The sequence below is a fragment of the Wyeomyia smithii genome, chromosome 2 (assembly GCF_029784165.1).
Source record: "Wyeomyia smithii strain HCP4-BCI-WySm-NY-G18 chromosome 2, ASM2978416v1, whole genome shotgun sequence".
In the NCBI taxonomy this organism is placed as follows: Eukaryota; Metazoa; Arthropoda; class Insecta; order Diptera; family Culicidae; genus Wyeomyia; species Wyeomyia smithii.
In genome coordinates this window covers 171,746,774-171,761,585 of record NC_073695.1, presented here as the reverse complement: position 1 = coordinate 171,761,585, position 14,812 = coordinate 171,746,774, and the positions used below count along the sequence as shown (strand labels likewise).

General features: G+C 42.9%; 1 protein-coding gene across 4 annotated transcripts; it reads left to right on the top strand.

Moving 5' to 3' along the window:
• The first annotated feature begins 11,806 nt into the window (after positions 1-11,806).
• LOC129723311 (uncharacterized) lies at positions 11,807-13,081 on the top strand. 4 transcript variants are annotated; one of them, XM_055677456.1, is made up of 8 exons: positions 11,807-11,959; positions 12,046-12,132; positions 12,192-12,263; positions 12,322-12,396; positions 12,455-12,526; positions 12,595-12,654; positions 12,715-12,804; positions 12,866-13,081. In XM_055677456.1, exons 1-8 carry the CDS (start codon positions 11,864-11,866, stop codon positions 13,013-13,015), a joined length of 702 nt encoding a protein of 233 aa, XP_055533431.1. In that variant the 5' UTR covers positions 11,807-11,863; the 3' UTR covers positions 13,016-13,081. The 4 variants fall into 4 exon arrangements, with proteins under 4 accessions (XP_055533431.1, XP_055533430.1, XP_055533433.1 ...); XM_055677455.1 differs by having other exon boundaries at positions 12,863-13,081; XM_055677458.1 differs by having other exon boundaries at positions 12,587-12,654.
• The last annotated feature ends 1,731 nt before the right edge of the window (positions 13,082-14,812 follow it).

Genomic DNA, 14,812 nt, shown 5'->3' with positions numbered 1-14,812 from the left:
TCGATCGAGCCACCTTGCGCGCCTAGTCGCCTCGTTCCTGTCGGATCGTTATCAAGAACCATTTCCACCGACTGGCGTCCGACATCCTTACGGCATGCCCAGCCCACCCTGGTCTCCTGATTTTTGCCATTTGGACGATGTGATTCTCCCAGCAGATAATGCAATTTGTGGTTCATCCGCCTTCGTCATGATCCATCTTCCATCTGCACTACCCCGCTGCACTCTCCGTTTGGAAACCTCCAGGGGGCGCATTAGTCCTCCACGAGCATGGTCCAAGTTTCGCGGCCATAGAGGACTACCGGTCTTATCAGTGTTTCGTAAATGGTCAACTTCGTGCCACGGCGAATTTTATTCGGACAGAGCGTTCTCTGGAGTCCGAACTAGGCACGATTTTCTGCAATAAGGTGTCGACGAATTGGGTTGTTTAGCTATTCACGAATTTCTGATTTTTATATATCATCTGAAAGAGTGTAATTTTCTTAGCAAAACGTGATTTTTTCAAATTTTATATCATTATCCTTCGATTTTTAAATGAAGAATAAAAATTCGCTCTAAATCGCTACAATGACAGTTGGTTCATGGGCGAACTGTCATTGTAGCGATTTTGAGCAGATTTCGAGCAGTTTTAAATCGTGATTTGAAAAGCAAAGGACAACGATAGAAAATTTTTTTGAACCACGTTTTACTTTTTAAAAAGGCAGATCTTTCAGATGATATAAAAACTGATATAGCTAAACAACCCAATTTCTCTTCTGATGTTATCAGCAGTTACCAGTAAGCCCAGGTACATGAAATCGTCTACAACCTCGAATTTCAATCTCTCGAATCTCCCCTTCCTCACATTTACTTAGTTTTTGAAACCTTTATGGCCAGCCCAAATCGTCCGATTTAACCCTTCAATTTATTGTACTCTTCCGTCATCTTCTCGAAAACTCTTGCTACGATGTCAAAGCCACTCGTGTCGATACCCGCCCTTCCTATTACATCTTCTAGACTTCTAGAGCGATATTTAATAACAAGAACGATAGTCTGTCACTCTGTCGTAACCCTCTTCGTGATTCGAGGGAATACCCGAAATTTGAGCTACGCACATCACCCAATCCATAGTTGACCAACCGTGTCAGCTTATCCGGAAAACCGCATAGAAGACCTTGAAGGCGGCGTTCAGCAGTGTGATTGGACGGTAGTTCCTGCAATCCTGCTTGTAGATGCGGCACACGGTACCCTCCATCCACTCCTCCGGTACTACCTCCTCTCAAATCTTGAAAACAACCCAGGAGCACTTTAGCCAGTGCTTCGCCACTGTGTTTGAACAGCTCGCTGGGGAATTGGTGAGCAGATGCGATCGATTTCCCCTTTATCCTCCTGGAGAAGGGGCGGCGGTTCATGTGGGTAGTGTGGGTAGTAGTACTTACTCGGAAAATGTCTCTGTGGGTACTTACCCACACGGAATTATCCCCCTCCATTGCTTACTACCCACTCGAGAAAATAATGTGTCGCCGGCCCTGTCCTGGAGGTCAGGAGTTAGAATTCTGTCGTCATCCACGCGTACACCATGATCTACTGCTACTTCGTCGTCCTTCCCTGCTACATCGCTATTAAGGTACTCGTCATAGTACTGCTTCCACCTTTCAATCATTTCACACTTGTTCGTGAGAAGATTGCCGTCCAGGTCCTAGCACACGTTGCCTTTGCGGGAAATGTTCAACTTCTCGTAGAATTCTACACGGTACAGTTCCTCCATCGCCTAACGAACTCGAAATTTCTGCTGGCGCTTCTTCTTCCGAACGACCGAGTTTGCCTTTGGGCCGTACGCGTTGGAATCCCTCCACGTTCGCCTTCGTTCGGTGTTAACGTTGTAGTGTGTAGAAGCCCCATGGAAGCCACCACGTGGTTGACTACGGATTTTCATTGGCACTAGACTCGGAAATAGTTGATCCGTTACTTATGAAAACATTGTTTTATGTTTTCAGCACCAAACCAGCACCAGCAACAAACATGAGCACCAGCAACAAACATGAGCACCAGCAACAAACATGAGGATGTGTTTTCACATGTTACGCATTAATTTTTACCGAGTAGTATGCCGTTGAAAATTCGAAGTCGACCATTTGTGGCTTTCACACACTTCCACCTTAAAGTATTCTCGCTCGTGCTACTCACTTACATTCCTGGTGAAACATCCTTCAGGATGTCACGTGCGTCACAATGCTACGCTAGCGCACTCGTTCCGTGGCAGTTTGTCTCCACTTTCTTGAGCGTCCTACATTTCTGAGATCTAACTTCACTTGGTCCAACCACCTAGCTCATTGCGCGCCTCTACATCATGTACCGGCCGGATTCGAGACACACACCAGTTTTGCGGGTCCCGTCCGTAGTACCCTCTCCACTTTAACGACTTCCTGACTACTGGGCTCGCCGAAGAGTTGCGCCAGTTCGTGGTTTACACTCCGCCACCATACGCCATCCTCACGTTTTGAACGACGTGTGCTTAGGACCACCGTCGGCGAAAGATGGTCTTAAGCACACGTCGTTCGAAAACGGCTAGTGCTTGCAAGTCCTTCTCGAGCACTGTCCATGTCTCGTGCCCGCAGAGGACTACTGGTCTTATGGACGTGTTGGAGCACTTAGTACGGGGGCGAAGTTTGCCAGACCTCAACATCTAGTCGAGTCTGTAGTAGGCCCGTGCCTACTTCCAGCTACAATACGTCTGCGGATTTCTCTGCTACAGTTGTTGTCTAACGTTACTAATGATCCAAGGTACACAAATTCATCAACCACCTCAAACTCATCTCCATCAATCACTACGCTAATGTCTATGTAAGCATGCTCGGTTACTCCTGCTAGCAGATACTGGGTCTTCGACGTATTCACGTTCAATCCAATCTTTTCTGTTCCACGTTTCAGCTTGGTGTATTGTTCAACAACCGCCTGGAACGTCCTCCCGACAAGGTACAGGGACCAGCGAAGTATATGAACTGGCTAAATTTATTATGTTGAAAGCCACACGTTTCATAACACCTTCAAGCGCAATCTTGAACAGGATGCAGGAAAGACCGTCGCTTTGCCGAAGACCCTTGTGTGTTTCAAACGGGCTAAATACCGCAACCGAAATCTTCACACAGCTCTGTACACCATTCGTTGGCCCCTAATCAGTCTTGTTAGTTTCGCAGGGAAGCCATTTTCGCCCATAACTTCCCATAGCTCTACACGGTCGATAGTATCGTAAGTGGCCTCAAAATCGATGAATAAGTGGTGCGTGGGGACTTGATATTCGAGACGCTTTTGGAGAATCTACCGCAGCGTCAAGATTTGGTCCGTAGTCGGCCGCCCATCCTCAAAACCGGCTCGATAACTTCTCACAAACATTCGTGCTAGCGGCGAGGACTGGCAAAAGATGATCTGGGAGAGCACTTTGTAAAATCGTGATCGCTTGGTAGTTCTCACATTCCAACTTGTCGCCATTTTTGGATATGTCCTTTATAGGCATATTACTCCCTGCTTACACTCCTCCGGATCTGTTCTGTATCTCAGATCCTGGTCTGATCGGCTTCGGCAGATTTGTTGTTCTTGAGCTGCTTCACTTCACTTATCGTGTAGGGCGGTATGTCTCCCTCGTTCGTGCTGACAAAGTCGTTCCTTATACCGTCTTAGTCTTCTGCATCAGCACCATCCAGGTGTTCATTGTAGTACTGTTTTCACCTGTCGATCACCTCACGGTTATCCGTCAATATTTCTCCATCTTTATCCCGACACATTTTAGTTCGCGGCACAAAGCCTATTTTAGAATCAACGTGTTTCTTGTGAATGATAAAGCTGCTCCAGTTCCTTACACTCCAGCTCTTCCAGGCGGCGTTTTTCGTCCCGGAGAAGGTGGGTCTGTTGTCTTTGTTTCTGTTTGTATCGACTCACGTTATGCCAGGTCCTTTGCTTGGGTCTCGCTCGTGTTGTAATGTTCTATTCCATCGTTGCTCCTGTTTGGAGCTATCGTACACAGTGCCACCTCAGCAGTACTGCCTATAGCTGATCGAATGTCCCTCCAACCATCTTCAAGAGTAGCAGCGCCAAGCAACTGTTCCGTTGGTGGTGCTACTGTCAGCTCCTACGCGTACTCCTGTGCAGTTTATTTGATGTAATCTAGCACGCAGCAAGAAGAGAATTAACAGAGTATAGTCCCAAAATTGATAAATAGAAAGAACTCTCACCTTTAAAAAACAGTATTTAGCAAATATGCAGTTTTGAGGTTATTCAATTGCCGAATTTTTCTGCTGCACATCACGTTTCCAAGCAAAGTTTGATATTCGTTTCAATTTCGCTTAATAAATTATAATTGACCGGCATCATAAAAATATAATTTAACCCAAAGCGTCGAGGCAATGGAGATAGTCGATTGACGAATCTTTATGCCTAACTTGTTATTTACATGCGAAAAACAAATCTCAACGTCATTTGGCTGCAAACTGCTCCTTAAAAATCGATCCATGTAAAACAATATTTTCATAAAAATTTTGGAGCTGGTGATATGCTACACAGTACCAAAAAATGAAATTTACAACTAATACAAATGAAAGCACATAACGATTTCTAGCACATAAAGTGAAAAACATATACAATTTCACACCGTAAATAATGTACAATACAGAATCGTTTTAAGACATGTAAATTTGTACGTTAATTGATATAAACTTAAAGCTTCGAATATAAATATGCATGCAAATTCACAATATATTCATTTACTTTGCATGTGAATATAATGCCACACGGAATATTACGTGGTTTCCAATGCTCCATTTATGTGCATTTAAAGTAATGTAAATTTTCTTTACTGTGTATATCGTCGTTTTCTTTGAATGGAAAACACAAATCTACACTTTCCCCCTTAAAGTCAGAGATATTCACATAACTGGAGATCTATGACTGATATGTTCAAACCCTTGTGAACCTTATGTCTAAGCATGGTTCATGACGAGGTGGTTTTAGATTGAAATCCAAAATTTGCAAACAGGGATTGATCAGACGTTAAACTTTTCGCTAGCTATTGCGTTTATTATATCCCTTTCCGACCGAGCCCACACAATTGTGTAGGTAAAAAATGACGGATAACAAAATCTAAATCGTCATTCTGTGCCGAACACGCATCAGTATCGGACGTGTTTGGTGATCGCTCCGATAGAATATAAAACAAAAAACGTGTGAACAAGTGTTGGCATTGTTTGCCTGGTCGAGTGAAATAAATCCGGGTTCAGGTCGCGCCTTTGTGAAACTGTTTCGCATCGTGACTACCAGCTGGTGCGTAAGCCGATTTGGCTGCTGGCTGAATTGTGCTACAGCAGTGGACGAGACACAAAAGAGGAAAAAGAAGAAGCCATCAGTTGACAGTTGAGTTGTATCGCTGTGTGGAGTGATCTCACACCTGGCTCGCTGCTGGTGGCTGTTTGATGCTGCTGTATTGGTGCTGCTGGCTGTAACGGCTGCAACTTCGAACGATCGGACAACAAACCTTACTGGAAGGGAGAAGTAAAAAGGTACGTGCTCTTGTCGGCGCTAGTGCGCTAGACTTAGCGGGATGGATGTAGATCCCTCGCCTCCCGCGCCATCATCCCCGAACCCCTTCGACCCTGACCCTTCTGTTACCCCCTCCTCTGTTCATTCTTCAGTCCCCCCTCGCCCCAGGCTTTACCCAGACGGAGCCCAGGGCAGCTATACTGTCTATTTTCGGCCAAAGGCGGGACCGAAATCGAAACAGTTGAACCTCTTGCAGATTTCTAAAGACCTGACGAAGGAGTACAAGGGCGTGACCGAAATTTCCAAGGTCCGGCCTAACAAGCTCCGTATCGTGGTCAGTAACCTGAAAGAGGCCAACGATATAGCTTGCTCTGAGCTCTTCACACGCGAGTATCGCGTTTACATACCCGCACAAGACGTGGATATCGACGGTGTCATAACCGATTCGAGTCTGTCCGTCGAGTGTATACTGGAAAGTGCCAAAGGGTGCTTTAAGAACAAAACCTGTCCCGATGTAAAGGTGCTCGACTGCAAGCAATTGCGGTCAGCATCGATCATCGGTGGCAAAACAGTATACACGTCAGACTCGTTTCGAGTTACGTTCGCCGGGTCAGCGCTACCAAGCCACGTCTCGATCCACCGGGTTCGTCTCCCTGTGCGATTATATGTGCCTCGCGTCATGAACTGCCTGAATTGTAAGCAGTTAGGCCACACCGCCGCCTACTGCTGCAATAAGGCACGTTGTGGCAAGTTTGGGGAGAATCATGCGGATGATTCCTGCAGTAAAAATGCTGAAAAATGCATTCACTGTGGGGAGAGTCAGCATGAGCTCTCGACCTGTGCGGTGTACATGCAGCGCAGGGATAGAATAAAGAGGTCTCTCAAAGAGCGTTCGAAGCGTTCTTACGCTGAGATGCTGAAGAAGACCGTTACCACTTCTCCCATTACATCAAACCCCTATGATCTGTTGTCCTCTGATGAAACCGATTCTGACGATTCATCAGCGGGAACATCTTACGCCAATCCTGGGGAGTCTAGAAAGAGGAAAAATATTTCCTCTCCTAAACTTCCCAGAAAAGGTCCTAAGATTTCTCAAAGTGAAATGAAAGTTACAAGCAAACCAAACAGTGCTGCGGAAAAACCGAAGCAAACTCCTCCTGGGCTTGCAAATTTAAAGTCCCAGAAGGAGTTCCCAGCACTGCCAGGAACATCTAAAACCTCAGTTGTTCCTTTTGCACTCCCAGTTGATGAAACAAACTCTGGATTAGTCAAATTTTCTGACATTGTGGACTGGATTTTTGAAACTTTCCATGTACCCGATCCAATTAAAATTTTTCTTACAGCATTCCTCCCAACAGTTAGATCATTTTTGAAGCAGTTGACTGCCCAATGGCCCCTCCTTGCAGCGATTGTATCCTTCGATGCCTAATTCAACTGCGCATATGAAGGATTCTATCTCTGTCTTACAGTGGAATTGTAGAAGTATTTTACCAAAAATTGATTCGTTTAAAGTTTTGATAAATAAAAACAAATGCGATGCATTTTCCCTTTGTGAAACTTGGCTTACTTCAAATATTGATCTCAACTTCCATGATTTTAATATTATTCGCCTTGATCGAGACACCCCATATGGAGGAGTACTTTTAGGGATTAAAAAGTGCTATTCTTTCTATCGTATTAACCTCCCCTCGATTCCAGGCGTCGAAGTTGTCGCATGTCAAATGACAATACAAGGTAAAGAGCTTTGTATTGCCTCAATATATATTCCTCCCAGAGCACAGGTTGGGCAATGGCTGCTCTTTGATTTAATAGAACTTCTTCCCTCGCCACGTTTGATTTTGGGAGACTTCAACTCTCATGGCGTGGCTTGGGGTTCCCCTTACAATGATAACCGCTCCTCTTTAATCTATAACCTTTGCGATGACTTCGACATGATTATTTTAAACAACGGCGAAATGACACGTATCCCGAAACCTCCAGCGCGCCCAAGCGCTTTGGATCTATCCTTATGTTCGCCGTCGCTACGGTTGGATTGCACATGGAAGGTAATCCCCGATCCTCACGGTAGCGCTCATTTGCCTATTCTTATTTCAAATAATAACGGGTCAACTCACATGCGACCAGTTGACATTCCGTATGACCTCACACGGAATGTCGATTGAAAGTTATACGAGGAAATGATTTCAAAAGCGGTCGATTCGATTCAACATCATCCACCACTTGAAGAATACAACCTCCTCGCGGGCTTGATTCTCGACGCCGCGTTGCAAGCCCAAACGAAGAAATATCCCGGCGTAATGATTAAAGAACGGCCTCCCACTCCGTGGTGGGACCAAGAGTGCTCCGATGTCTACACGCAAAGATCCGACGCGTTTTTGGCCTACCAGAAGGGAGGTATACCTGGCGACTATTTACGGTATTCGGAGCTTGATACCAAGCTTAAAAGCTTGGCTAAAGCAAAGAAACGCGGATATTGGCGTCGGTTCGTGAACGAGACGTCGAGGGAGACATCGATGAGCACTCTTTGGAACACAGCCCGAAGAATGCGGAATCGCGTAACGGTCAACGAAAGCGAGGAGTCTTCAAGTAGGTGGATATTTGATTTTACCAGGAAAGTATGTCCGGACTCTGTTCCTGAGCAAAATATTGTTCGTGATGCGTCTCCGGGCCACGACGCGATAGAATCACCTTTTACGATGGCAGAATTTTCAGTTGCCCTCCTGTCCTGTAACAATAACGCGCCTGGGTTAGATAGAATCAAATTCAACTTGTTGAAGAATCTACCCGGCAATGCCAAGAGGCGCTTGTTGAACTTGTTCAATAAGTTCCTGGAGCAAAACATTGTACCGCTGGATTGGAGGCAAGTGAAGGTGATCGCCATCCAAAAACCAGGGAAACCAGCTTCTGATCACAACTCTTATAGGCCGATTGCAATGCTATCCTGTATCCGGAAATTGATGGAAAAAATGATACTCCGTCGTTTAGACCATTGGGTCGAATAAAATGGCCTACTATCGGATACTCAATTTGGCTTCCGCCGTGCCAAAGGGACGAATGATTGTCTTGCGCTGCTTTCAACAGATATTCAGCTGGCGTATGCTCGCAAAGAACAAATGGCGTCTGCGTTCTTGGACATTAAGGGGGCTTTTGATTCCGTTTCTATTGACATTCTTTCGGGTAAACTTCACCGACAAGGATTTTCTCCAATTTTAAACAATTTTTTGCACAATTTGTTGTCCGAAAAGCACATGCATTTTACGAACGGCGATTTGGCAACTTTTCGCATTAGCTACATGGGTCTTCCCCAGGGCTCATGTTTAAGCCCCCTTCTTTACAACTTTTATGTAAATGACATCGACGAATGTCTGGCAAATTCATGCACGATAAGACAACTTGCAGACGACAGTGTAATCTCTGTTACAGGAGCCAAAGCTGCCGATTTGCAAGGACCATTGCAAGATACCTTGGACAATTTGTCTGCTTGGGCTTTACAGCTAGGTATCGAATTCTCTCCGGAGAAGACTGAGATAGTAGTTTTTTCTAGGAAGCAGGTTCATGCTTCAAACACAATTAATGGGTAAAACGATTTCTCAGGTTTTGGTACACAAATATCTTGGTATCTGGTTCGACTCTAAAGGCACCTGGGGTTGTCACGTGAGGTATCTGATGGAAAAATGTCAACAAAGAGTGAATTTTCTTCGTACAATAACCGGACAATGGTGGGGAGCCCATCCAGGAGACCTTATAAGGCTTTACCAAACAACGATATTGTCTGTTATTGAATACGGGTGTTTCTGCTTCCGCTCCGCAGCAAACACACATCTGATCAAACTGGAGCGAATACAATATCGTTGTTTGCGTATCGCCTTAGGTTGCATGCAGTCGACCCATACGATGAGTTTGGAGGTCTTAGCTGGAGTACTACCATTGAAAAACCGCTTCTGGAGCCTGTCTTCTCGTATTCTTATCAAATGTGAGGTCTTGAACCGTCCCGTGATTGAAAATTTTGAAAGGTTAATCGAACTTAATTCTCAAACCCGTTTTATGACATTGTATTTCCATCACATGTCCCAAAATATTAACCCTTCTTCGAATATTCCAAATCGTGTCGACTTATCAAATACTTCTGATTCTACTGTGTTTTTCGATACATCCATGATAGAAGAAACTCGTGGAATCCCGGATCATTTACACGTGCAGCAGATCCCCAAAATTTTTTCCAATAAATATCGAAACATCAACTGCAACAATATGTTCTACACTGACGGATCTCTTCTTGATGGGTCCACTGGCTTCGGTATTTTCAATAACAATTTAACCGTCTCCCATAAACTCGATAATCCTGCTTCTGTTTACGTCGCAGAATTAGCTGCAATTCATTACACCCTAGGGATTATCGAAAAAATGCCCACGGACCATTATTTCATCTTTACGGACAGTCTCAGTTCCATTGAGGCTCTCCGATCGATGAAAGATGTTAAGCACTCTCCGTATTTCCTGGGGAAAATACGGGAACATCTGAATGCTTTATCCGAAAAATCGTTTCAGACTACTTTAGCGTGGGTCCCTTCTCACTGCTCGATACCGGGCAATGAGAAAGCGGACTCTTTGGCTAAGGTGGGCGCAACAAACGGTGATATTTATGAAAGACCAATTGCTTTTAATGAATTTTTCGCACTTGTACGTCAGAATACGATCATCAGTTGGCAAAATGCTTGGACCAGAGGGGAATTCGGAAGGTGGTTACATTCCATAATCCCCAAAGTATCGACGAACCCGTGGTTCAAGGGGTTGGATGTAGGTCGGGATTTCATTTGCGTGATGTCTCGGCTTATGTCCAATCACTATAGATTTGACGCGCATCTCCGTCGTGTTGGGCTCGGGGAAAGTGGTATCTGTGCCTGTGGTGAGGGTTATCACGACATAGAGCATGTGGTTTGGTCATGCCCTGTACACCGTGACGCCAGGTCTAAATTAATAGCTTCCCTGCAGGCCGAAAGTAGGCAGCCGGCTGTTCCTGTTCGTGATGTCTTGGCGAGCCGTGACCTATCCTCCTGTCCCTTATATACGTTTTCCTGAAATCCATCCACGTCCCAGTTTAATCCTATTCCCTTCCGCCTACATCCAACCAAACGACAAGAACACGTTAAGACCCCGGATCCGGAAACAGCAACTAGACACGCACGATACTCTCAGGTCCCGAGGGAGACAACCCAATATGCCAGTCCGTAATATCTTGGCCCAGCAGCGGAACATATTCAATATGCTGCTTACCTATGGCGATGGAAAACCATCAAACAACAAATCAGTGCTTTTAGTGCAAAACATTCTAGCTTTAAGTAAGATTTAGTTTCAGCTCGTAGTCGGCAGCGAGGATAAAAAATTTGCTTTTAGTTATTAAGATACTTTAGAAAGTAAGCTACCAGATATAATTGGCGCCGTTAAACATTAAATTGTATTTGTGCCGTGTCAAATAAATTATATATGAAGAAAAAAAAAATCTAAATCGAAGCAACTCCTATATAAAAACACTTGCTTGCTCCGGTTTTTTATTTTCCGTAGCAGCTGCGATGTTGACACTAGCGTTGTGAATAATAAAACAATGAATAGGACGTTCGAAAAGCGAGAGAGAAGGTTTTGTTTAAGTCACCTTCTACTTACGCAATAATATGGGCCCGGTCGGAAAGGGATATGTGGGACTCCCACATATGAGAAAAAAGTAAACCTGGATAAAAAGGTGCAATCCAAAACCTTTGTTTCCGCTGAATCGAATCTGTTTGTAGAGTGAAACACCAAAATCCATTGTTCCTGAATTTGTTGATATTGTTATTATTTAAAGTAAACTAATAGTTCTTTTCTTAATTTCTATTCTCCATTTATAGTATGCACTTTAAACAAAGACTTTCTTCAAAGCAGCAAATATATTTAGAAAATAAATTATATTTAGGAAATAAGCATGTGTTAAGGTCATTGTAATGTTTGGTTATTTTCGGTCAAGCATTCGGATGCACACCTCGCATTGAATCTAATTAACACAACGATGCCATTCGATTCCTACACTCGTGATATCTAAGAAATAGCCACTTGCGGAATTTTTTTCTTCTCTATGAAAAAAAAGCCGGAAAGATAAATCAAATCACCGCTGACATACCACATGTATAAATCTCCCGGGAAAATGTTTACTTCCGTATTTGTTAATTGAATGTATCATTAGATCGACACTGGCGTGTAAGAACTAGGTAAATAAATTACTACCGCTAACAAGCTGCAGTTACTATCAATAATAAAAGATCTTTAGTAGCTTCAGCTATATAAAGCTATCACAGCTATTCGGGCAGAGCTTTCGTTATTAGTGACAATGGGTTGCTCAAACAATTGTATTTTACCGTGTATTCTAGTTTCCATTTTGGTGGCTATAATCATGGCCGAACCTAAGGAGAACATTAGCGCAAAGGTAAGTTATGCAAAGCCAACACCGTAAAGTAATTATTAAATGGTTTTCCTCAATTTACTGTAATTTACTGTAACATATCGTCACAGGCTAAAAGAAGCCCACAAATGCCGGATATGCCGCCACCGCCAACTATGCCGAATGGATTCCCACACCCAATAAAATCTCTACGTCGAGTATGTTCCCAGATAAGGGTTGTTTTCCCCTTAGTAATTATCAAACTTTTGCGTTTCAGAGTGCCAGACAGGCATTACCTGATGAACCTTCAGCGCTTGCTCTAATGGTTCCAGCGGGATCATTGCATCGAGTATGTACATGAAAGGTCAACTGTTTACCTTTTTCATTATCAAACTCAAACATTGCAGGCCACCAGACAAGCACCTCCCGATGAACCTCCACCGCCAGCACCGTTGGATGCTCCAGCAGCATCTTCGCATCGAGTATGTAAATAGACAGATTGTATCAGTTTTACCGTACTAATAAATTTTAACATTTTAGGCTACCAGACAGGCGCCACCCGAAGATACTCCAGCACCTCCCTTAACGGCCCCAACGGGATCGTTGCATCGAGTACGTACATGAATGGATGGATATATGTTTTGTCTTTTCTTACTAATCATAAAACATAAGCATTTTAGGCTGTCAGACAAGCGCCTCCCGAAATACCTCAACCGCCAGCAGAATTTACGCGTACACGGGTATGGATAAAAAATGTTCGTAAATTTCATTATTACATACTGATAATTGTAACATTTCAGGCTACTAGACAGGCACCCCCAGATGAACCTCCACCACCAGCTATGAAGGTTTCATCACCTTCAAATACTAACGATTTCGCAAGTACAACGGTATGAACTTTTAACACAATGAATCATCAACCAGACGCATAATCTTGTAAATTATCAGCAGGTACAAAATCACCGCCAAATGCGTTCAGCGTCTGATGCAGCATTTCATGGAAACCCGGAGAGTGGATTGAACCGAAAATTGCAGTTGAGTTTACGCACAAAACGCGAGGCTCGTGGAACCGGTGGAAGACTTTCAAGCCGCACCGGATGATGCATTTCTGTTTTCTGTATTCTGTATTTTTACCTGCATAATAAATATTCCCTCAATCAATCCAAACACTTGTTTTTTTTTTGTACTCGCACGAAAATTTTACTCATTACAGTTACGGGTAGAAAACGGTATCAAGTGAAGAAACGGTAGAAATTGCTTAATTTACTTAAATGTTTAGTGTTTCGTAGTGAACTACGATTAGGGTAGGGATACCATCCGTCCTGATTTAGCAGGACATGTCCTGATTTTGAGACCCTTTTTTGACATCCTGATTTATTTTTCACTTTCTGACATTTGTCCTGATTTTCATAAGATTTTCAATTTTGTAGTGTGATAATAATATGCAGAATTTTTCAAAATCAATTCCTTTTTTGATTACAGAAAACAACGGTCACTACGAACGATTTTGTTTTTGGTTGAATCATAGTGAAGTGACGAGAGAAATCTTTTAGGTATTGTAACCGTTTAACATTTGGCTTTACTCTGGAAGGTCGAAAAAAAAATTTTTTTTTCAATGTTTAGAGTAAAGTAAGGTGTTCGGCTATTGATTAAAGTTTATTTGAAGATTTATTTTGCATGTTGTGGTTGCACATATAGTGTATTACATTGTTGGCAGCTGGGAACGCGAATGACCTCACTTAAATTGGTGGTAAGTTTTCTCAACATGTACTGAACCGATTTGGCTGTTTTTTAGCATGTAAGAATGGATTATCTAACTTGTTACATAGCCGTTTTTAAAATTTCAAAAAATTGACAAAATGGCGGCCATTTTATTAAAACATTTGTGTTTTCATAAAAAATCATAAATCATTGAAAATATTAGATATTGAAAAACGGCTATGTGGCAAGTAAGATAATCCATTTTTACATGCTGGAAAAAATTCAGCCTGATCGGCTCAGTAGATGCTGAGAAAAACTTACCACAAGTTAAAAAACCATGGTTTCGCGAAAAACGCAGCCAATAGCGTAATACTCACTATATTTGCACCCATGTTACACAAAATACATCTTAAAACATTCCTTAGTCAATTGCCAAAATTCCCGAACACTTCACTTTACCCTAAACATCCAGAAAAAATAAACTTTTTTTAGACTTTCCAGTTGGTCCCCTCTAAACGGTTAGTTTAATTTAAAACCGTTTACATGTGCTGGACATCTGCTTATAAATTCAAAGCTGCGTAATAATAGTATGTAATAGTATGTTGAACAAGTAAAGAAGTATTTTGGTGTTTTTGAGGTGCAAATCACATTTAACGTGGTAAATTAATTTAAACTTCGAAAAACAGCTTAGCTCAAATTTGTACCGAAAAAAGGTGTCCTGATTTCTAACTTCGACCAGATGGTATCCCTAGATTAGGGGCATATTAGCTTTCTGCATGAGGCATGATATACTTGATATACTGCATCTAGAGCGTTTCTCCCCGGTAAATACAGTCATGGAGAAAATAATAATTAGCGAATTAGCGGAATGGTGCCCACCACTGCTTTCGCGGCATTTCGCGGGTTTTAGTGAATTTCGCGGCCGACGCTGGATTTCGCGGCTTCCGCGAAATCGCGATTTACCACTGTCCCTAGTCATTACGATCTGCAGACACTCTTTTTAAAAGTAGAACAGAGAAATAACAGGAATTTTTCTGTGTCGGTGATTCCGAAAGTTTTTTGCGTGAGTTAGTGTTTTTAAGGTGGCGAGAAAAATAAATACACTATTGAAATATATATACAAAACATTCCAAATAAGCTTTATTTCTCTACATATCGTTAGCAAAGCGACTTTTTACGTTACAATATTCACTTTCA